This window comes from Zalophus californianus, chromosome 8 (genome assembly GCF_009762305.2).
Source record: "Zalophus californianus isolate mZalCal1 chromosome 8, mZalCal1.pri.v2, whole genome shotgun sequence".
Taxonomy (NCBI): domain Eukaryota; kingdom Metazoa; phylum Chordata; class Mammalia; order Carnivora; family Otariidae; genus Zalophus; species Zalophus californianus.
In genome coordinates, this window is record NC_045602.1 from 7,690,824 (window position 1) to 7,715,632 (window position 24,809).

Here is a 24,809-nt window from a genome sequence, read left to right on the forward strand (position 1 = left end):
GAGTCGAAGGCAGACGCTTAACCGACTGAGCCACCCACGCGCCCCTCAAATAAATAAATCTTTAAAAGAATAAAAATAAGGAACCCTGCCTACCTAGTGATAGCAACAATAATAAATAAGAATAGTCAACGTGTATTCATTCCACAAATATTTATTGAATACCGACTAGATACAGGTATTTTTCTAGAGTCTAGACCCTTGAATCACAGTTGTGAACCACAGAGAACAAGTTCCTGCTCTCGTAAAGTTCAAGACTAAAGGAGGAAACAGACAAGCATTTCAATAAATAATGATTAAACGGTGAAGTGCTATGCAGAAGATTGGCATCAAGTGATGGCTCCTTTAGACTGGTCATTAGGGAGGCCTCACTGAGGAGCTCTTTGAATGGAAGTAGAGCCGGCAGGTGAGTATCAGCAGTACTAGCGCTCCAAGTTGAAGGAGGCTGCTAGTGTCAAGCCCCCAAGCAAGAGCAAGGTCTGTGATCAAGGAGCAGAGGAGGCTCATGCAACAGGAGTAAGAATTTGAAGGAGCAGGAGGAGGGTGAGGACAGAGAGACAATAAGCAGGGGCCAGGTACAGGTCTTTGTGAGCCAGGCTAGTTTGGATTTTTTTTTTTTAATTGAGGTATAATTCATATATGGTAAAATTCACCCTTTTAAATGTGCAATTTAGTGGTTTTCAGGATATTTACAAGGTTGTGCAACCATCACCTCTATTTTCAGAGCATAATCATCACTCCCGAAGGAAACCCAATATTCATTAGGAATTTGGCTTTTGAGTGTGATAGTAAGCCCCTGGAAGATTTTAGCAGGGAAGACATTCTCTGACCGTTCAAGCAGCTATAAGAAAAATGGATTCTAGGGAGGCAAGGGTGAAAGCAGAGAGCCCAGGTGGTCTTTTGCTGTATTTCTGGCAAGACATAGTGGTTTGGAGTAGGATGGTGGCAAGTGAAATGGAACAAGGTGAATGGGCTCTGGGTATGTTTTGCAGGTAGACACGACCTAACTCCAGTGCAGTACTTCTTAAATTATCTGTGATGAACCAATTTGTTAAATTTCCAATCTATCACAGATTGAAACTTCTGAAAAATACAACAAAATTATAAATAGAGACTCTGTTTTCAGGGGACATGGCCAGGCAGGGCATATGGGATGCTTTTAGTCTATGGCAAATCCTCTGTCAACTTCCTGGATTGATTCAGAGACTCATCTGATGATACTTGACAAAATGAAATTGATCATTCAGAGCTTTGATTCAATAGCTATCTTTTGGAAAAGTATATATTTTTCTAAAAGGAAATTTTTTAAAAACCCACCAAACTTGAAAAGAGATTACGAGCAGCACTATTATAAGTGGTAAAAATTGTTAAAACCCCAGATGGCCAAGACCTTCTCTGCTTTCCCTGGTCAGGTTTCTCATTCCTTCCTCTGCTCCTACAGCGCGGTGCATGTGCCTCTGTGGGGCACTGCGGCACTGTCTTTACTGACGCACCCACAGGCTGTCTGCCTGTCCTGCTAGGGCCATGGTGGGGGCTTTTCATGTTTTATTGACTCTGAACTAATCCTCACACAGGGCTGGCATATGTGTATTATCATATGGGGGCAATGACTATGTAAATTATGAATATATTAACATCATAGAGTACTACATAGTTATAAAATGATAAGCATGCAATACATCCTGTATATGAAATAATATTAAACCAAGAATGTAGTTCTGAAATAATATGAATACTGATTACAATGCACACATACTTTTATGTAAATGAAAGAAATGAATAAAAGTCTAAATGAGGATGGTTTTCCCTCTAGCGCTGTTCTAAGGAAGCCTGCTTTATTGTTAAACTTCATCCAACACCATTTTTACATAAAATTTACTTTAATTCTCAACTTTCAGTAGACTAAAATAAAGAAATCACATTTTTAATTTGAAATTAAAGTTGAATCAATATTCGTTCACACACAGAAAGCTAGAAGTTAGATGTCAGTTTAGCTGTAAGAATAACAAAGATTTTAATGCAAAACATTTGTATACTAACTTATTCCTGTCTTTATCTTATTTTCCTTAACCATTTTCATATTTTAAAACTCTAATAGATAGGGGTCCCTCAGCGGCTCAGTTGGTTGTGTCTGCCTTCGGCTCAGGTCATGATCCTGGAGTCCTGAGATCGAGTCCCACGCCTGGCTCTCTGCTCATTGAGGAGCCCGCTCCCTCTCGCTCTGTTCCTCCCCCCTGCTCGTGTTCTCTTTCTCTCTCTCTGTCAAATAAATAAATAAAATCTTTTAAAAAAATCTAATAGATATATATATATATATGGCCTAGGTTGCAATACCCCATTCCTCACTCTGTGTTCTTCCCTGCTTTATTGTTCTCCTTACCATCTTTACCCACTTAACATACTATAGATTTCATTCATTTGTTTTGTTTGCCATCTCTTTTCATGAGAACATAAAACTCCTTGGGAACAAGAATATTTTCCTATTTTGTTCATTGCTGTATGCCCACAGCCTCAAATAGTGCTGGGTTTTAGTACTTGATAAATTTCTGTGACTTAATGAATGAATTGTAAATAAATATATATGTGTATTTATTTATATATATGTGCTATTTTCTCCAAACTCAATTTACTCAAAATATTTGATCAGCTGCTATGTACTGGACGTTGGGATGGAGTGGTAAGCAAATGGGCACGGTCCCCTCCCTGAATTATCTCTAGGGGAAGGCATCTCCTATGCACTCTTGGAGGGACTGAGGACAGACGGGTAGACAAGGGAGGTGTTCTAAAAAGGAAAATGGACCCAGGGAGGTCTCCTCAAGAGAGTGATTTAGAAGAGCAAATGCTCATCATGTGAGGGGAGCTAGGCATAGAAGGATGCTGTGTCTGCAAGCCAGGTGGTGAACTGACAAATAAGACACATACTTCATAGAAATGTTTCATCTCGTTAGTCAGAAACTTAAGGTATCATTAGATAATTGGCTAAACGTTTTCTCCACACATGGGTGTAGAGAATAACTGATCTTTGCAGATTTATCCTCCTTAAAAACGTGGGAGATGCAACGTGCTCAACTGGTTCTCACCTGGTCTTTGAAACACAGCTTCAGCTCTTTGTCCCACTTTGCTAAATCAGTACATACTCTTATTGACACTTTCTTTTCGAAAATACAGATTCGTTGAAGAGGGCCATATTCCTTACATAAATGCTTTTCAGCATTTTCCAGAAGAGATGAAATTATATGGGCGTGACAAAGGAATCTTTGCTATAGAGGCAAGTTACTTTCTTTTTTACTTTGTAGTCCCTAGTAAGATGCAAACGTGGTATGGTGATTTGTATTCCTTTCCTGACTTATTATTTGGTGTTGGGGGTTTTTAAAAATGGCATCTAGTTTTTGTTCTGCCCGTATGTAGAACATTAGTCATAATTTAATGAGGAATGGGATTATTATTTTTTATTTCCCTCATGTGGTCTCTTCTAATCCTTTAGGTTCTCCTGAACATACAGCTATGGTGTGAGGTGTGTGCACTGTCAATAGGTGTTTGGTTGAGACTAAACTTTAGAAGTTTTCTATAGAGACCTTTAGGTAATTTCAAATTTTTTAAAAATGTTTTTTGTTATTTGCATACTATATTGCTTTTGAGAAAAGAGAAGAAAGTTATTCTCTTGTTTCAAGAGGTGCTATTTTAAGTCCTTTGCTTCTTGGTTTTTTTCTAGATCTGTTTTGATGTCTCCAATGGAAGGGCTTCTGTCCTTTAATTACGAGTCCTTATCACTATGTGTAGTGCTCAAAGATTATCTTCTCTTTGTTCTTCATCGGAAGGTTTTCAGTATGCTAAATAGTAACATTAAATATTATCCTGCTTGCCCACTTAAGGATTTATTTTTATAGGCCCTCCTAACCTTCACAGCCTTAAATTATTTGTGGTTTGATTCAAGAGACATTTGTGACCCCTACCAAACCCCTGCATAAGTGTGGTTCACTGTCATCCCAGTTGTACGTATGAGCAGACACCTCAGGGAGACAGAATGAACGCCAAGGCCATACGGTTGGTGGCCCCAGACTTGGAGCCTTTTATTCCTTGTATCATCTTTGGCTCTCTCTGCCTGCCATTCTGCCCTCCTTTTTACACTATTTCTTCTAAATGCCTAAATCGGTGCTGTGAAAAAATGTTTTTGAAGCATTGAGCCAGAAGTGATGGATGATTGGCAATGCAGACAAACAAGCTTGCAACATTCCGTAACCTTTTACATCTGCATTGAATTTAGAGTATTGGCCTCGGGCGCCTGGGTGGCTCAGTTGGTTGGGCGACTGCCTTTGGCTCAGGTCATGATCCAGGAGTCTCTGGATCGAGTCCCGCATCGGGCTCCCTGCTTGGCGGAGAGTCTGCTTCTCCCTCTGACCCTCCCCCCTCTGATGTGCTCTCTCTCTCTCTCATTCTGTCTCAAATAAATAAATAAATAAAAATCTTTTAGAGTATTGGCCTCTATGAATGATTTGTAGGGAACATTAGATTTTTAAGCCAGAAATGGCTCTACCTTCAGAATATCTCGTGCAGGAGCCGTTCCTATGAATTTAGAGAGAAGAAGCAAGTTTGGAGGGGGGTCCCCAGGGCTGCTTCCTCGTCGTCACCATTTAGCGCACAGCCAGGAGAGCTGACAGGACAGCTCCACGTGCGCTTGTACTCGGGCAGCACAGAGAAGGGGGGTAGATGCAGCTACCACTTAACCTGGAAAAAACAAAGAAATAATAATAATAATAATAGTGGTAGTGCTTATTCTGTACCAGGCCCTGTTTTACATATTTTATAAACTCTTTTATTATTCATATCAACCCTATGAAGTATGTATTATTATTATTTTTTAAGATTTTATTTATTTATTTGAGAGAGAGAGAGAGACAGATGGTGACAGAGATAGCAAGAGAGCACAAGGCTGGGAAGAGGGAGAGGGAGGGGGAGAATCAGGCTCCCCACGGAACAGAGAGCCCAATGTGGGGCTCGATCCCAGGACTCTGGGATCATGACTTGAACTGAAGGCAGACGCTTAACTGACTGAGCCACCCAGGCGCCCCCGTATTATTATTATGCTTATACTACGGATGATGAAACAGACACAGAGAGATTAGGTAACTTGCCCAGTATCCTCACTCTGAACATAGTCCAGCATGGCTGAGGCAGCCTTAGTTTGGAGGGAGACAAAAAAAGTGGAACCATACCAAGCAGTAAGGGTGGGGTGAGGGGTGGGGCAGGGACAGCAGGGGCAGGAAGTGGAAGTAAGTTATTGAGGCAATATAGAAGCTCCGGACGTGGCCGGGGCGGGGGGGGGGGGGGGGGGGGAGGCGCACCTGGGTGGCTCGGTCAGCTAAGCTTCCGACTCTTGATCTTAGCTCAGCTCTTGATCTCAGGGTTGTGAGTTCGATCCCCTCATTGGGCTCCGGACTGGTTACCAAAACCAAGAGGTGGCCCTGTGATAGACATGGCAACCAGAACTGGAAGGCTGGGGATAGAGGATCCAGCTGGAGGATGGTCCAGGCTAGAAGTGACAGTGTGGGTACATGTGTCCTGGCATGAAGCACAGGCTAGGTAGCCAGAATAGGCTTCCTGAAAGATGGGTCTTTATGAAAATTTTCTTAGCTTAGGCAGGTTGTGATTATTTATTTATTTATTTATTTATTTATTTATTTATTTATTTATTTTTAAAGATTTTATTTATTTATTTGAGAGAGAGAGAATGAGAGCACGAGAGGGAAGAGGGTCAGAGGGAGAAGCAGACTCCCTGCTGAGCAGGGAGCCCGAAGTGGGACTCAATCCCGGGACTCTAGGATCATGACCTGAGCTGAAGGCAGTCGCTTAACCAACTGAGCCACCCAGGCACCCTGATCATTTATTTTTAATTTTAATTTTTAAAAATTTTAAATTTGAGTAGTTGACGTACAATGTTACATTAGTTTCAGGTGTACAGCAGAGTGATTCGGCGTGTCTCTACGTTTGCGCTGTTCTCGCCACCAGTGTAGCTGCCATCTGTCACCATACAGTGTCACCGACCAGAGTCCCGATGCTGTACAGCTTATTCCGGTGACTTAGTCGTTCCGTAACTGGAGGGTTGCGATGATTTATTTAAAGAACTAGGGACACAGAGGACACATCCTGTTTTTCTAGTCAGCACTCCAGCCCCCAACTAATTTTTCAGAGATGTGGTGGAATAGCTGAACTTGAGTAAAGTCAGGGAGATATTTACAAAGTACAAGGTGCCCCTACCACCTCAAGAGCCCTGTTTGCCTCTAGGAAAAGAAAAACACAAATTTTTAGTTTCAGAATTAGCCTGCATTCGAGGTTGATTAGTTTTTCATCTTTTTAAATAGCATCCTGTGCTCAATGAGACACGTCTGGATTTCATGGGTATGCCTCGGACAATACTGATGCTACCCTAAAACTGTCCCATAGAAGGGGTTTTTTCTTAATAATTGCTTTGAGAATCTGTATAATTCACTAATTAGTAGTATCAAATTTAGCTACTAAAAAATTGTTCATGGCTAGACATTTAGTTCAATAATTCTTGGTGTGTGTCTTTACAGTTAAGTATTTCTAGAGGGACCAGTGGAACTCAGTTATCATTTTTGCATTAATCTCTCCAGTGTAGTCTTGGCTAACAAAAAATTCTCTCTCTGTTTCCTCTCTTTCCCTCCCTTACCCTCCCCTCCCATCCTCCCTTCCTTCTCTTCTCTCTTAGCTTCCAGTCCGGTCTGTATCTTATGTTCTAACCGCCTGGGCTTTAGCCTGATTTCTCAGAACCATTCACGACTCAAGTTATATTGATCATTTTTGCTTGGTTTAGGTTATTTGTACTTTTTGCTGGTGCCCAAACTTACTTATATTTAACTCCCAAGCCAAATTATAAGCTTCTAGGGATAAACACCAGAATCTTTTACATGGAATCATGGAATATTAAAGTTGAGGGAAATTTAAACATGCCTTAGTCCACATTTCTTAGTTTTTCAGTAAGGAAACAGGCTTAAGAAAAAAATGATTTGGGGGCGCCTGGGTGGCTCAGTTGGTTAAGCGACTGCCTTCGGCTCAGGTCATGATCCTGGAGTCCCGGGATCGAGTCCCATGTCGGGCTCCCTGCTCTGTGGGGAGTCTGCTTCTCCCTCTGACCCTCTTCCCTCTCGTGCTATCTCTCATTCTCTCTCTCAAACAAATAAATAAAATCTTTAAAAAAAAAATGATTTGGGAATAGGTAAACCTCTACCTCATTAGGGTTTTCTTGAGGATTATTTGAGATAATATCTTCAAAATACAGGTATATCATAGACATTGAAATGGACATTCCTTCCAGATCCCAGGATGGAAAAGCTTTTCTTCTAAGGAAAAGATTAAGAGTTATCCTCAGGCTACTCAGGGGAAAAAAATGTATCATTTTTGGAAATTAAAATTCTCATTTTAAAGCTCTGTTATAAACAAAACAAAAAACCTATGCATATGCCCATTTCTGAGTTTGCTACAGGGAGGTGCCAGGAAGTTCATGGATATGACTCTTGCTTTTTATTACAGTGTTTTATAATTTTGGTTACCATAAATTCAGCTTCTTGCAAAGGATATTGCTCCCTGGGCTGAGTTTATATGCTTGGGAGTAATTACTAACCAGTAATTTCCTTTTGAATTAAGAAATTTGGTTTCACTTTATACTCAAATAGACACTCAAATTTCACTCTATAAAATAATTATTTTTAAAAATATATACCTTGTCCATTCAGATAGTAATAGGTCCCATTATTGCCACATGTTGAAATGACTACAGGAGTGACTTATAGTGCACAGAACCAAGGGACTGCTACAGTCATGGCCAGTGTGGCTTATGTTTCCCAGAAGCCTAGCTCAAGCCTTTAGCCAAGATTGGCTTTGCCCACCTATAGGCAGTGTGGGAAGGAGTGCCTTCAGTTATAGCCACATTTATTTCTGGTGGTGATTCGGGGTTTCAGCCTGAAATATTATGTTCTCACTATGGTCTCAGATCTAGACTGTTCTCTGCCCTTCCTAAATTTTTGTAATTTGAGACTTAAATTTTATAAATTAAGAAACAAAATTCATTATTTTACATTTACTTGCATGTTTTATTTATGCTCTGAAACCATTCAAATACTAATTTTTACTCATCCTATCAGTTACTGAGAGAGGTGTGTTGAAATCTCCAGTGTCCTAGGATTACAACTTTTTCTTTCATGTTCTATTGGTTTTTGCTTCACGTATTTTGGAGCTTAGGTGCATAATAATTGGGATATTTTGTCTTCTTGATGAACTGACTCTTCTTACTATGTAATGTCCTTTTCTGCCCTCCAGTAATATTTGTTTTCATATCTACCTTGTTCAATGTTAATTTAAAAAAAAAGTTTGCCTAATATACCTTTTGGAAATCTTTTATTTTTAACCTGTGTCTTTATATTTAAAGTGGCTTCCTGGTAGACAGTTTGTAGTTGTCTTGATTTTTTTTTTTATTTATGCAGTCTGATATTCTCTGCCTTAGAATTACATGTCTGACCATTGACATCTAATGTAATTATAAATCCTGCTGTTACTTGTTTCATCTAGTCTTTATTCTGTTTTTCTTCTTTTCCCACCTTCTTTTGCATTGACTTTTTTTTTAATGATTCTTTTTTATCTCCATTATTGATATATTAACTATACCTCTGGATTTTTTTTGTGAGATTGTTCTAGAATTTATAACATTCATCTTTAACTTACCACAGTCTACCTCAAGTACTAGTATACCTGTACATGTATAATGTAGGACCCTTGCAACAGTATACTTTCATTTCCCTGCTCCCATCTTCTAGTGTCAAGCATTTTACTTTTTTTTTTTACAATTTATTTGTTTTTTATTTGAGAGAGAAAGACAGAGAGCTCGAGGAGGGAGGGGCAGAGGGAAAGGGAGAGAGAGAATCCCAAGCAAACTCCCCACTGAGCATGGCACGGATGCCAGGCTCCATCTCACAACCCTGAGACCATGACCTTAGCCAAAATCAAGAGTCGGACGCTTAACCGACTGAGCCACCCAGGTGCCCCTCAAACATTTTACTTTTATCTGTTATAATTTTCACAAAGCATTGGATTATTTTTGCTTTAAAAATTCATTTATCTTTTTAAAAAATAAAAATGGGTAAAATGATTTTATATTTATCTACATATTTGCTTTTTCTGGCACTCTTCTTGTCTAAAAAAGTCCTTTAACATTTCTTACAGTACAGATCCGTTGGCAGTGAATTCTTTTCGTGGTCTAAAAAAGTCTTTATTTGCCCTCATTTTTTTTTTTAAGATTTTTTATTTATTTGAGAGAGCAAGAGCGTGGGCATGAGCAGGGGAGAGGGGCAGAGGGAGAGGGAGAAGCTGACTCCCCGCTGAGCAGGGAGCTGGACTTGGGGCTCAATCCCAGCACCTTGGGATCACGACCTGACCCGAAGGCAGACACTTAACCTACTGAGCCACCCAGGCACCCCTTGCCCTCGTTTTTGAAAAGACATTTTCACTAGTACAGAAATCTGGGTTTGTACTTAATTTCTTTCAGGACTTTAAGATGTTTCATTTTCTATAGGTAGGCCTGCCTGGTTTCTTTCTTTCTTTTCCCCCCAGCTTTATTGAAGTATAATGGACAAAACGGTAAGATATTTAAAGTGTACACCATGGTGATTTGCTCTGTGGGTAGCTCGTGAAGGGATTCCCCCATTGAGTTAACTAACACATCCATCACCTCAAATAGTTGTCTTTTTGTGTGTGTGTGAAGTCATTTAAATTCTACCTTCCTAGCAGATTTCAATTATATAATACGATGTTATCAACTATAGTCACCGTGTTTTACATTGGATCCTCAGACCTTACTTATCTTACAGCTGAATGTTTGTACCCTTTTACCGACCTCTCCCGGTTCTGCCAACCCCCAGCCCCTGGCAAGCACTTTTCTACTCATCGTTTCTGAGTTTGACAGGGTTTTTGTTTTTGTTTCTTAAGATTCGACATATAAGTGATACCATGAAGTATTTGTCTTTCTCTAGATTATCCAATTTAGCTTAATGCTTTCAAGCTCCATCCATGTTGTCACAAATGGGAAGATTTCCTTCCTTCTTGTGGCTGAATAATGTTACATTGTGTGTGGGTGTGTGTGTCTCCTACCTTCTCTATCCATTCATCTGTGGATGGACACTTAGGTTATCCAACTCTTGTAGGAGTTTTATGGTTTCAGGTCTTAAATTTAAGTCCTTAATCCATTTTGAGTTGATTTTTGTATATGGTGTTAAATAGTGGTCCAATTTCATACTTTCACCTGTGGATGTCCAGTTTTCCCAGCACCATTTATTGAAGACACTATCCTTTCCCCAAGTATATTTTTGGTTCCTTTGTTGTAAATTAATTCATAAATGCGTGGATTTATTTCTGGGCTCTCTGTTCTGTTCCTTTGATCTACATGTCTGTTTTTATGCCAATACCATACTGTTTTGATTACTATAGCTTTGTTATATAGCTTGAAATCAGAAAGTGTTATGCCCTCAGCTTTGTTCTTCTTTCTTTCTTTCTTTCTTTCTTTCTTTTTTTTTTTTAAGATTTTATTTATTTGACAGAGAGAGAGAGACAGCGAGAGAGGGAACACAAGCAGGGGGAGTGGGAGAGGGAGAAGCAGGCTTCCCTCAGAGCAGGGAGCCAGATGTGGGACTCGATCCCAGGACCGTGGGATCATGACCTGAGCCGAAGGCAGATGCTCAATGACTGAGTCACCCAGGCACCGCTTTGTTCTTCTTTCTTAAGATTGTTTTTGCCTATTTGGGGTCTTGTATGATTCCACACAAATTTTAGGGATTTTTTTCTATTTCCGTGAAGAATGCTATTGGAATTTTGATAGGAATTGCATTGAATCTCTAGATTGCTTTGGATAATATGGACATTTTAACAGTAGTAATCCTTCTGATCCACATGCACAGAATATCTTTCCATTTACTTGTGTCTTCAATTTCTTTTATCGGTGTCTTATAGTTTTCAGTGTGCAGATCTTTTACCTCCTTTGTTAAATTTATTCCTAGGTATTTTATTCTTTTTTTTTTAAGATTTTATTTATTTATTTGAGAGAGTGAGAGTGAGAGAGGGCACAAGCGGGGTGGAGAGGGAGAAGCAGGCTCCCCTCAGAGCAAGACCCTGGGATCACAATCTGAGCTGAAGGCAGACAGTTAACCAACTGAGCCACCCAGGTGCCCCTTATTCTTTTTGATGCAATTGTAAATGGGATTGTTTTCTTAATTTCTCTTTCTGATAGTTTTCTGTTAGTGTATAGAAACACCACTGATTTTCATATATTGATTTTGTATCCTGCAATTTCCTGAATTTCTTTCCTAGTTCTAATAGTTTTTTGATGGAGTCTTTAGGGTTTTCTATATGTAATACCATGTCATGTCATCTGCAAACAGAGACAGTTTTACTTCTTCCTTTCTGATTTGATGCATTTTATTTCTTTTTCCTGCCTAATTGTTCTAGCTAGGACTTCTAATACTATCTGGAATAAAAGTGGTGAGAGTAGGCATCCTTGTCTTGTTCCTGATCTTAGAGGAAAAGTTTTTAGCTTTTCATCATTGAGTACACTGTTAGCTGTGGGCTTGTCTGATATAGGCCTGCCCGATCTCTGATTCTTATCTTTTCTATTCTGTCAGTCTTATCTTTTCTATTCTCTATGTAATGTGTCTTTTTTCCTCCAGCTGCTTTTAAAATTTTTCTTTTTATCACTGTTTCTCATCAGTTGGATTGCGATGTGCCTTGGCATGGTTTTCTTTATGTTTCTTCTGCTTGGGGTTCATTGACCTCAGATCTGTGGGTGTACAGTTTTCATCAAATTTGGAAATTTTTCATTCATTATTTCTTCAAATATTTTTTTCTGTCCTCCCCTTGATTTTTTTTCTGGGATACCAGTTACATGTTACACCATTTGATAGTGCCCACAGCTCACTAAGGCTTCGGGAGTTTTTGTTTGTTTTTTATATCTTCTTTTTCAGTATGTTTTGTTTTGGGCAGTCTCTATAGTCATGTCTTCAGTTTCACTGATTTTTACTTTTTGAATGTCTAATCCGCTGTTAAACCCAATAAGTGTGTTTCTTATTTCACATCCTGTGCTTTTCATTTCCAGAAGTTTCATTTTAGTTTTATTTTTTCCATTTCCCTCATTATGTTTGTTTTCTTTTACATTCTTGAGCATATTGACCATATTTATAACAGATGTTTTAAGGTTCTTGTCTAATATATCCTATTGTCTCTGTTATTGCTGGGTATGTTTCTATTGATTGGTTTATCTCTTGATTATGTGTCACATTTTCCTGCTTCTCTTCATGCCTGGTAATTTTTGATTGGATACAGACATTGTGAATTTTATGTTGTTGAATACTGGATTTTTGTTCTGGTGTATAATTAGGTAGTATGGAGATCAGTTTGATCCTGTAGAAGCTTGGTTTTAAGCTTTTTCATTGCTGGTCCAGGGCCTTTGTTCTAACTTATCTTTGCTACTATGGCATGTTCCCTCAGAAGGCTCTATCTGGTGCCCCCAATGTTATGCAGTCTTTCCACTGCAGCTGGTGCCTTGTATGAGCTCTGGGAATTGTTTGGATTCATTGGGAAAGAATCCAGTGATTTTTTTTTCCCCCCTTGGCCTTAGGTTTTTCCTCACACAGCATGAATCAGTACTGAGTCAAAGACTTGAGAGGACCTCTTTGCAGATCTCCAGAGTTCTCTCTGTGTATGGTTTTATCCTTGCTGGTACTCTGCCTGCAAAGTGTAGCCACCTCAGCTTTCAGGAGCTCCAATCTCTGTCTCCTCAACTTGGCAAGACCACAACGCTCCATTTCACTCCCTGGCTCCCTGCACTGCAGCCTGGAAACTGCCTCCAAGCAGTAAACTAGGCCATTTATTTCTCTTCTTTCAGGGATTATAGTCCTATGTTGTCCATTGCCTGAAACTGTTGTCCACTGTCTGAAACTGTTATTTCATGTATTTTTCCACTTCTGTGTTTATGGTGGGACGTCAGTTTGCACTGTATTTAATCCTTGATGGGCAGAAATGGAAGCATGCCAGATACTAATTTTTAGACATTTAGAAGTAGACTCAATATTCAGATTTTTTGGGGCGCCTGGGTGGCTCAGTTGGTTAAGCGACTGCCTTCGGCTCAGGTCATGATCCTGGAGTCCCAGGATCGAGTCCCGCATCAGGCTCCCTGCTCAGCAGGGAGTCTGCTTCTCCCTCTGACCTTCCCCCCTCTCATGTGCTCTCTCTCTCTCTCTCTCTCTCTCAAATGAATAAATAAAATCTTTAAAAAAAAATTCAGATTTTTTTTAGAGAAGTTTTACCTAAAAAAAAATTATTTCTTGAATGCCTAAAGTATCTCACTGCCCATTCATTTCTTGGATTTTTTTTAAAAAAAATATAATATCTATTTATGAATGTTATCACTAATCTGATCTTTGCTTAAAAATTTTCCCCTGGCTGGACCATATTATTGGAAGGTCATGGTTGTGGGCTTTTGTTTACACAAAATACTTGCCCTAGTGATAATATCTTTTGTTGACTATTTTAAGTTAATCTTGAGTGAGGGGACAGGAGTAATATAGGGAAGTGATTTCTTCTAGAGATTTTGGTAGAAAGTATAAACATAAAAATAATATGAGATTGTGTCTAGGTAAAAATAACCACTGCACTTTGCCTTTTCTGCTTATATCTTGGAGTATCTTTTTGAAATAAACTTCTCATTCTGGAATAATTTTAGATTTACAGAAAAGTTACAAAAGTAAAAATAATACAAAGGACACCCATATATCCTTAACCCAGATCAACTGCTGTTAACATTTTATCCCATTTGTTTTATCATTTGTGCTGTTCTCGCTGTCTGTCTATTGGTCTATCTGCACAATTCTATTTCTGAATCATTGAGGGTAACTTACATCTATCATGGCCCATTACCCCTAAATATTTTAGTGTATGTTTTCTAAGAATAGAGATATTCTCTTTTTTAACTACAATTTAGTTAACTCTTCATTTTTCTAAGAGCTGCACTATACAATATGCCACAGTTTACTTAACTAGTTCTTTATTGATGGAGTTTTGTACTTCGTGATAAAAGGCTAAAGAAGGCAGTTAGGTAATGAAAAAAACAAAGCAAACAAAACTAGAAACCATCTAAATGTCTGTCAACAGGAAAATGGATAAAATGGGACAGACACTGGTATATTAAACAGCTACAGCCATAAGCAATGTAAATGAATCTAAAAGACATTCTATTGAGTGTAAAAGGCAAGATTCACAAAACTACACACATAATGATGTATTTGTATTCAGTTCAAAAAGAAGGTAAACTATTTATTTAGGTATGTTTGTGTGTATGATAGTATTTTTTAAAAGTAAGTTTGTGATGAGCAAAATTCAGGATACTAGTTATACCTCGAAGGGGAGGAGAGGCAGAGGGAAGGGTAGGGAATGGGTGTACTGGTAGATGCAGCGGTGTTGGTAATGTTCTAGTTCTTAAGTTAGGTAGTAGATTCATGGGTGTTCATTTTATTATCATGCTTCAAGATTACAGGTATGTTACATGTATTCTCTTGTATTTTTCAAGATTTTAAAGGCAACTAGAGGATGTTGTCCAAGTAGAATTTCTAAAACAGGAGTAAAAGACAATATGTGGTGCGTGGGTTTGTTTGCCTATGTCCTGCATCCCCAACTACTCTTTGAACAACATTTAATGCTTCTATTTTTTTTATCCATAAGACCTAATATAATTCTGTAGACATGGTAAGGATTCAGTCTGTGTTTATTGATTAAATTATTTGAAATAACTAAAAAACAATAAGTTTAAACAATTCATTTTCAGGAGATTTCAAATTGATCTATTGGGGACTTTTTTCCACCCAAGTAGGAAACTTTCAGATGTATTTAGTACATAAAATATGAGGAGGCCATTAAACAGTGGCCTTTGATGGAACAAATAAAGCATTCTACTAATATTTTAGCAATAAGTGTAAAAGGGACATATCTTCAATGTATAAGCAAGGACATTGAAAATGTGAGTTATGGGTGTGTCACTATCACTCATGAAAACCAGTGTGTGAGATAAATAATCTCATCAGTTAATTTGTACTGTTCACCAGTATACTAAAACCAATAATGAATTACTCTGGTCAGAAAATACATGTGTAAGGCCATGTTGAGGATACTTCTTTTGGGAAAATCACACTTCATATTTGCTATGTGAAACTGGTGATTTCATGTGGATTATCTGTAATTTAGTTTGATCCTCGGCCAGTACCCCCAGGACCCAGCACACCCAGCCCGGGTCTCCCCTCTCCTCCACTTCCCGGGAGAAGAGAGATGGGACCTAGGTTTTACACTAGCCAAAAGAAAACGGGGTAATGACAAAAGTCAATCTGTGGCAAACATAATCACATAACCCTTCCAAAATCAAATAGAAACTACTTGGGGGTCATCTGCTTTCCTGGATAATAGCTTTTAATCTCCGTTAGTACAGATATGTGAAGTTTGAACAGAGGTGTGCCACAATCAGGAGAATATTTGGACAACAGACAAATCTTAAGAAGGGAGAACTCCAATAGGTTTTTCCTAGCTCTCATCCTGGGCCCAAAACAAATTGTAATTCCCTATTTAGTTGGCAAGTCCTCATTCATTATCAGTTCATAAATTTGTGTTTGTTCATAAGGTTTGTCTTTGTGCAAGTTGACAATGTATTTCTAAAATAATCTCATCCCCAGGACCAAGACTATATTTCACATAATGTGTTCACCACAAACTTCCAGACAAGACTTTGAACATAAAAAAGTATTTTATGTTACTACATGGTAGATTTGCAACCATTAAGATAACTCCAGCAAATTAAAAATGCAAAGTGAACTATTTTGTGAATCATGATACATGTGGAAATCATTTTATCCTTCCTCCATAAACAATATATTGACATGCTTTGTCATTACTTCTGACATTACTTTTATTTCTTACTAATTTTCCTTTGTAATAAGAAAGTCTTGTTTTAAGTTTGGACTAACAGGTGCATGTAGCATTAACTTTTTCTCAGCCGAATCTTTGCTTCAAAACAATTATAAGAATAAGTAAGGGTGAGGCACTGTACTCTTTTTTTTTTTTTTTTTTTTTTTTAATAGCTAAGCAGGAAGTTCACCTCTGACAGGGTATTGTAATCAGGTTTATCACCAGAGCCTGCTGTTGTGTAACAGAAACTCTAGCTTGTCCTTACCTGTCTCAAGGCATTGCTTCATGAAGGAAAATAAACTCACTGGAATATTTGTGAAATTCAATAAAATGCTTTCCCAAGCACTTCGTTTTTAATGCGTGCTACAAGAATTTATTATAGCTTTGTGGTCTTTTAAAAAACATATTAACCTTGTGATTTCTTACTATTGTAATTAAATGAATTTGTCTCACTCCAGAAGCCCTATGTATCATAGTTGCCATACCTTTTAGACACATCTTCGGCCATGTCTAGTAATAGTTCACATTCCCTCTCTCCTGTCCCCTCCTTTTTTCAAGAAAAGGGGGGAAGGTTTGGGATGTCTTCAAATGACTGTTTATTTAATTGACAGGCAGCTTTTCTTCATTGTATGCTTTGCCTTTGCTCACAAAAGTGCATTCACTGTTCCATAGTATGTTGAAACTTTTCAATGGAAATGGCTTTTTGTTAACAAAGGAAGCATTTTCTTCCCTCCTTCCATGTCTTCGCTTTCTCCAGTAAGTCTTGGCTTCTTCAGCAGCTGTACCTCCACCAGAAATGACAAAAGGTGCAATTGTTCTAGGAGATGGCGGTGGAGATAATGCTGGTGGAGTGTTTTGTGTGTGGGCTGCTGGGGACTGTTTTTCTTCTGTGTTTGGTTTTGTTTTGTTTTTGTTATTCTAGAAAGTTGAGTACACCTTAAAAACAAACCACCACTCCCAAAAAGAGCTTTAAAGACCCTTAAACCTTTATCCTGGGTGACCTCTTCTTTTCCATTAAGTTGTTCTGTTAGTATTTAAGTGGGCCCCTCTGTCCCGATGACAACAAACCTGACAGAACTCACTTAAAACCGAGGGGAATGGAATACAGAATACGGAGTATTGATGTGGTTTGTTTTCTTTTTCCAAGCAGGCCATGAAGACTTGAGTCTTCCTGCCATTACCCTCCCTGAAGAGCAAAGCTCAGGAGGAGAGGTTAAGGTTTAGTGAGAGTTATGTTTTAGTGTTTTCCTGAGTTATGATTCTCAACTCCAGAAGGATAGGCTCTTCATCTTATTTACTTATTTAATTTAAAGATAACCTCTTTTTTCTGCCTCTGCCTCTTCTGCTGCTTTATTTTTGACTTAAGTTTCTGGAGTATGGTGCTGATTCAAAGCATCGTTTAAACTTCTCGCAAAAAATCTTTCAGTTCATCTGGTGGAATAAGCTAAAAATGTAGTCTCTTTCAGGAACCATCTCTATGCAGAGTCCCAAGTAATCAGATCGCAGCTCAAACCAAAGCTGGGCCTAGACACACTTGTGTCTCTGTTATAGATACTGCTTAATCTGCTGAGGACTTACAGACAGTAGGGTACATATATCTTTTCAATATTGATTTTCTTTATTTTTAGATATGTTAAACCCACAGACCAGTTTCTACACAGAGAATATGTCATATCCATGTTATTCGCTGTGCTCCTTGACAGTGTTTCTAAATCCTCTCAAGAATTAGGCATTTCGTCATCCCTCACTAGACTCAGCAAGAAGGGATAAGAAGGAAACTGGAAATTCGTTTTGAAGTACATCTCCAGTATTTTGAATGTTGATCAGCAACATTCTGATCTTCTCTCTGAATGAGTAAAAAGAAAAGATGTAATGCTGGTTCGGCCAAACCCACTGAGTGGCACTTTGCCAAGATGATTCATCCTGCCTCGGAGCAATCTTACACCCTTTGTGAAACTAGGTCCCTGTCGGTTGAAGGAGGAAAAAGACTGCCCCAGAGCTGTCAGTCACTCCTTGAGCACCTCCAAGTGAAGGTCTTTGACTCTTCCAACTTCACTCTAGCTTTGTTCGCCGTCTTACTCTGTAGGCCGTATGCAGCATTTCGGATTGTTTGCGCAACCTTTGTTAGAATGATAATGCGGCAGGTTTAAATCTACCAGAGGGAACTGAGGTGCTTGTAATAAGAACAGGTGTTCTCAGTTTCCCTCGCTCCCACTCCACCTTCCAGAGTCACCACTGCCAGACAGCATGAATAGAAACCAACTGATGTTTTCTTTTGTTCCTCTCCTCCCACAATATCCTAACCATCACTCATATATGTGGGTGCACTTCTCTTTTCAAGCTTGTGGAGTAAAGCCATCTGAGGCTGTCTTCCAGGCTGCAGGAAAAATGAGGATGGGAAGCCACTGCATTTTATTTTATTATTTTTTTTGGGTACGTGCATAAGAATATCCTGTAGAGCTTGTGTAAAGCACAGATTCTTCAACTGGATGCCAGAGATTGACTCATTAAGTCTGGAGTGGGATCTAGGAATATGCATTTTTAACAACTGTCTTGCAGTGATTCTGATAAAGGTGGTGCTTTGTGCAGTACAGACTGGTCTTATCTCTCTGCCTCTTTCTTCCTTTTGTTATTATTCCATCTTGTTGCACAAAAGATTCCAGCTAGAATTAGACTAGTTAGATAACCAAAGGGCCAGTACCAAACAAAATGTCATTATACTGTGCTACACCTGCAAAGTTTTAAACAGAGTTCTGGCAGTCCTCTTAATTCCACTTGAATCCACCAGAGATTCCACGCACCAAACGGAAACACAGTACGAACAGCAGCAGCTTCGGTGAGACCCTTTCCTTGGGTGTGTTCTATACATGAAGGCGTTTTCTAAGTCAAAATAAGACTGTACTAACTAACACAGCCATTAAATGTTTATGGTAATTATTATATGATAGTTATCCATGTTTTAGAATCCGATCAGAATTAGAGCCCGATTCCCCTTTGTGGGCTGAGGACACCGGACAGAGACACAACATGTCCCACTGGGGTCGTACTCTGTAGAAGAGCGCTGCGGGACAGTGCTGCCGGCCTCCTGCCCGAGGTCAGGTGCTCTGCCCACTGGGGTCTTACTCTGTAGAAGAGCGCTGCGGGACAGTGCTGCCGGCCTCCTGCCCGAGGTCAGGTGCTCTGCTGCCCACTGGGGTCTTAGTCTGTAGAAGAGCGCTGCGGGACAGTGCTGCCGGCCTCCTGCCCGAGGTCAGGTGCTCTGCTGCCCCGCAAACTAGCCTGCCTTCGTTGGAATGGGAGCAGATGTATAGGGGGGTTAGTCCATAGCCAAGCCCTGTAGGGACAATTGGGCCACCACTTCAGGTGTTGTTGGGAGCAAAGGGTAGCATTCTGGTCCTTTTGATGACGTCCTCTGGGACAGGAATGGCACGCAGTGGTCACGTTCAGTTCTGACTCTTCCCTCATTTGAGGCACTAAGAAGACAATCCCTTTCGGTATTGTACTAGAACCATTAAGTCATCATTTCTGTCCAAAGAGACCTGGAGCAAGAGATTCTGCAGATACTGGTATTTTCTTCTTTGCTCAGTATATTTTGTCTCCTGGCAAGGCAGACCCATACTTTAGTGTCATATATCTAATAATTACAGTTTCATAAACTCCATCTCCCCTATGTAGGGTTCTTTTGTTAAGGTATTTTATAGAAGATAAAGTAGATATCAGCAAGTAGTTATAGATTTTGAATGTTTGTAGTAGATTTTATATATGTTGACCTTTTTTGTCATCTTTTTTATTCTAATTATGACTTCTCTAATATGTTGTGGGTTTTTTTTCCCTCTAGACAGATGTTATTTAGGTTCTTCTTTTATACTTTTTAAGAATTGTGGCAAAATATACATAACGTAAACCTTACCATTTAAACCATTTTTAAGTGTGCAGTTCAGCGGAATTAAGTACATTCACATTGTTGTGCAACCACCACCATTCATTTCCAGACCTTTTGCATCTTCACAAACTGAAACTGTCCCCATGAAATCCCAGCTCCCCACTACACCCTGCCCCCTGGACCCCCAGCCCCTGAGGTCCGTCATTCTACTTCCTGTCTCTGTGAACTTGACTACTCTAGTACTGCGTGTAAGTAAAATAACACAATATTTTTCTTTTTATGTCAAACTTACTTCACACAGCATAATGCCTTTAAGGTTTATCCGTGTTGTGTAGTGTGTGTCAGAAATGAACATTTCTTTTTAAGGCTAAATAATATCCCACTGTATTTATATACTACGTTTTGTTTATTCATCCATGGACATTTGGGTTGTTTTCACCTTTGGCTATAATGAATGATGCTACTATGAACATTAGTGTACAAATATCTGTTAGAGTCCCTTCTTTCAGTTCTTTTGGGCATCTACACAGAAGCACAATTGCTGTATCATATGGTGATTCTATGTGTAATTTTTTAGCCCACTATAATATGTTTTTGAATACTTATTTTTTTTTTCTTATGAAAGAAATATATTCAGGGGCGCCTGGGTGGCTCAGTCGTTAAGTGTCTGCCTTCGGCTCAGGTCATGATCCCAGGGTCCTGGGATTGAGCCCCGCATCGGGCTCCCTGCTCTGCAGGAAGCCTGCTTCTCCCTCTTCTACTCCCCCTGCTTGTGTTCTGTCTCTCGCTTTGTCTCCTCCATTTGACTCTGTCAAATAAATAAATAAAATCTTTAAAAAAAAAAAAAGAGAAAGAAATATATTCAGACTGACTAAAAGAAATGTAGGAAACAATGAAATGTATAAAGAAGAAAATAAAAATCACCCACAATCCAATTTCTCATGGATGCCATTAACATTTAACATTTGGTATTTTTGATTGTCTTATTTAATGTACATAAACATATTTGCAAAATTAGGCCTGAAGACTATATACAAATTTCCCTCTTGCTTTTTTAAACTCAGCATTGTACTATGAAAATTTTCCTAAGTCATAGAACAGCCTGTGAAAATGCTTTTTAATAGCTGCTTGATATGTATGCATGTAGTGTGTATCTAACGTGGATGTCCAGTAATATGGAAGTGATGGGTTCATAGAGGGGAATATTTTCCAGTCACTCAAAATGATGTTTTCAAAGGGTATCTCCTGACATTAGAAAATACTCACAAAATATAATGTTAGGTGAAAATAGGAGACAAAGCCGTGTACATCTAATTCAGTTTGTACAGCAGTTCTCAGACAGATGGGAGCTTAGCCTAAGAAAAGGGTAAACTATTAGATTTTAGTAGAAGAGTGACATACCAGATGTGCATTTTGAAATATCACTCTTGGTGGTAGCTAAAAGTGGCAAAAGCAGACCTGGGGATACTGTTTGGTTGGGAGTCTGGTCTGGGGTGATGGAGGCTTAGAGTAGGAGAGTAGTTGTAGATGTGATGAGAAATAGTAGCATTCCAGATCCAGCTTTGAGGTAAACAGTCCATATTCATGTGGTGTGCAGGGAAATGGAGCTGCCAAGGATGGTTCCTAAATGTTTGGTTTTTGTGACAGGGTGAGGAACCCTGATGGGGGGATAAAATTCAGGGGTATGGGAGATGAAAAACTCAGTTTGGAACATGTACATTTGACATAGTGGAAAGATATTCCAGTGGAGGTGTCAAAGAGGCTGTTGAATTGAAATCCCAAGGTTATAAATGCGGATATGCCCCAAAGGGCTAAAAGTCCTCCAGCATGCTAACAGTGGCCTTCTCTAAGTTATGAGCAATTTTTATTGTCTTTATTATAGTACTTTATATTTTGTAAATTTTCTGTAATGATCATGTATTATTTTTATAATCAGATTTAAGTGTTGCTGGAATACATTCATCATGGCATTATTTATAGTAGTATAAAAATTGGAAACAACTTATATGTATAACAATTACAGAAGATTGGTAAAAAATAAGCAGAATGATCTTGAAAACCCTGTCGCCACCTTTTAAAAAAAAAGGTTTTCAGCGTTATTCAAAAAGGAAAAGTCTGTTTAAAAATAAATGAAAAATTTAAAAGTGAAGTCTACCATACTGACTTGAAACTAGGAGAATCTAGAATCTATTGTAAACTGTAATATAAATCTATAGACTTGCATTATTAATAATTAATAATTATTTTATCCTCAGATCATACGTGAAAGAATGGTAGGTAGTCTGTTTGTCACCAGGTATTTAGTTTGACATGCCAGCTTTTAGTGTGGACATTTGAAAATATATTAAATCTTTGTAGTTTGCCAGATTCCTTTTCATTAAGGACCTTACAATTACTAGTCATGAATTTATCATACATTAAATTGTTTTTTTGAGATGATTATTTTCCTAAGGGGAGCATTCACTGCTCTAGTGTTTATTTTGTTTGCAGATAAAAGTGCTTAATTACATTTCCTACCTGCATTATTTGAAAGGATTAGAGTTGCCATGAATCTCGTCAGTAATGTTGAAATTATTTTAACTTGAAAAGATGCTTCAAATCTTGTGCAAAATGAAGCCCATTTGCTTACAACTCCATCCCAGCATTCTAAATGAATTAATTTTATAAAGAAAAAAGAAGACTACTTCTTCCTAAAGGTCACTGAGAATTGGTTTTCCTTTTTTCACTTTTAAATTAACAGAGTAGAATACAATTTATAGTACTTTAGTGTACAAGTAGAATCACTCTGTCTCCACATTAAAAAAAAAAAACTTAAAAGGCAACACTGCTACTTTGGATTGACAGAAATTTACTTTGTAGTCTTCAGCTCAGGTTAATCGTATGTTAATAATACAGCATAAACCAAAGGCCTTTTTTTTTTTTTTTAAGATTTTATTTATTTGTTTGACAGAGAGCGAGAGAGGGAACACAAGCAGGGGGAGTGGGAGAGGGAGAAACAGGCTCACCGCTGAGCAGGGAGCCGGACTCGGGGCTCAATCCCTGGACTCGGGGATCATGACCTGAGCCGAAGGCAGACGCCTGATGACTGAGCCACCCAGGCACCCCCCCAAAGGCCTTTTTTTCTAATAAAACTCAAAATAAATATAATACAGATGAGATTGTAGCTTCAGGCAAAGTAAAATCAAGCATGGTTATAATTTTAGAAATTAACAGTATGATTATCTTCTATAAGCATATCCCTGCACCATTAATAGAGCATTTCCTTGTCCTTTAAATTGCATATGAGTTGAATTTACCAAAGTAAAATTTAACAGAGAAATATTCATTCCTTTAGTTGGCGCCCAAACACACTCACACATTTAGAAGATGGGCAAGACATGATTTAACAGCAATACTTTCACAAGCAACTGGGGGGATTTTAATTGATTATTGAATTGGGAAAATTTTTGCTCAGAATACAGAAGAACCTTCTAATGACTAAACCCATTAAAAATAGAATTGACTACCTTCGGGGAAGGTATTGAGTTCCTATCCCTGGAGATTTTTAAGAAGGACCAGACATCTGCCTGCTAGGGATTTTGTAAAGTTGGACCATAAACTTCTAAGGGTGTTTCCAACTCTGAATATGCCAGTTAGATTATTTCTTCTACAAAGTGATGTATGAAGTATTTCTGTTACATGCAATGGTTTACTTAAGTGGTATTATCTTTCTTGCCACTTTTTGAGGTAAACTAGACATACAGAAAAGTGAACATATCACAAATGTACATAGCTTGATGAATTTTCACAACCTAAACCAGTCCCTAGAGGGAGGAACAACATTACTAGAACCCCTGAAGCTCCACCCTGTTGCCCACTCCCATCATTACTTCCCCCCATTACTTCCCCCACTCCCAAGTGGTCACTACTCACTCTGTAGAAGCTTGGTGCTGAGTTGCTGGGCTTTATACTTTATATACCTGGGATCATTTTCGTTTGCATCTGGCTTCTTCCAATGTGATGTTTTTGAAGATTCATTCATGTCCTTGCAGGCCGAGCATTCATTTCCTTGCCATGTAGTGTTCCATTATGAGACTGTATCAAAATTTACTTATCGTTAATGGCGTTCGGGTAGTTTCCAGCTTGGGACTTTTACAAATAGTGTTGTTAAGAACGTTCTAGTACTTGTCTTTCCGTGGACATCATGCACATTTCTACTGGGGATACGTAGCTAGGGGGTAGAATTGCTTTGCCACAGAAGGTACACACGCTCAACTTTAGTATGGCCAAACAGGTGGCCAAAATGTTTGTCTTCAGGCCCAATTTTGATAGGGTCCTACCATATGAGAAAAGTTAGTTTTTCTGAAATTCCATAAGCTTTGTAAAAAAAAAAATCTTACTTGAGGTACTTGATAACTTTCTATTTTGTACTATATTTTCGCATACCTTATCTCCCTTTCCAGGTTATAAACTCCTTGAAGGCATTGTTTTATTTGTCTTTACATTTCCCAAAGTACTTTGCATAGAGTAGACTCTAAATTTATTATTTTTATGTGAATGGATGAGGAAATGAGGAAAATTATATGTAGTATTAATTTCAAGGATGTTTATAAATTGCAAAAATAAAAATAGCATACCAGATAAACTACAGGGGTGATCTTGAACAGAATACATTTATTAATAGTAGCTCATAGATTTTCCTGGATTCTATAAAATTTTACATGCGATTATATGGGAGAATATGAAGTTGAATTGTGTATTTTCAACTATTATACTTAAATCCTGGTGTTAGCTCCCACATAGAAGCCTGTGAATATTGTGAAACACGGAGCTAAATTTGTTAGCCATGAGCTTGAAGGTGAATGAGAGGGTGTGGTGAGGGAGTATGAGAGGGAAGTTGTGCAGTAGCAGTCGTGATGGCTCTGGAACTCCAGTTTGGGTCACAGCT

General features: G+C 38.6%; 1 protein-coding gene across 4 annotated transcripts in view; it reads left to right on the forward strand.

The window, feature by feature from the left end:
- TAF1B (TATA-box binding protein associated factor, RNA polymerase I subunit B) overlaps positions 1–24,809 on the forward strand; it is a 66,313-nt gene that overhangs the window by 25,542 nt on the left and 15,962 nt on the right. For all 4 annotated transcript variants that reach the window (XM_027622335.2, XM_027622331.1, XM_027622334.1 and 1 more), the window contains exon 8: positions 3,166–3,265. In XM_027622335.2, the coding sequence (XP_027478136.1) occupies positions 3,166–3,265 (100 nt within the window). The remainder of the gene's footprint in view (positions 1–3,165; positions 3,266–24,809) is intronic.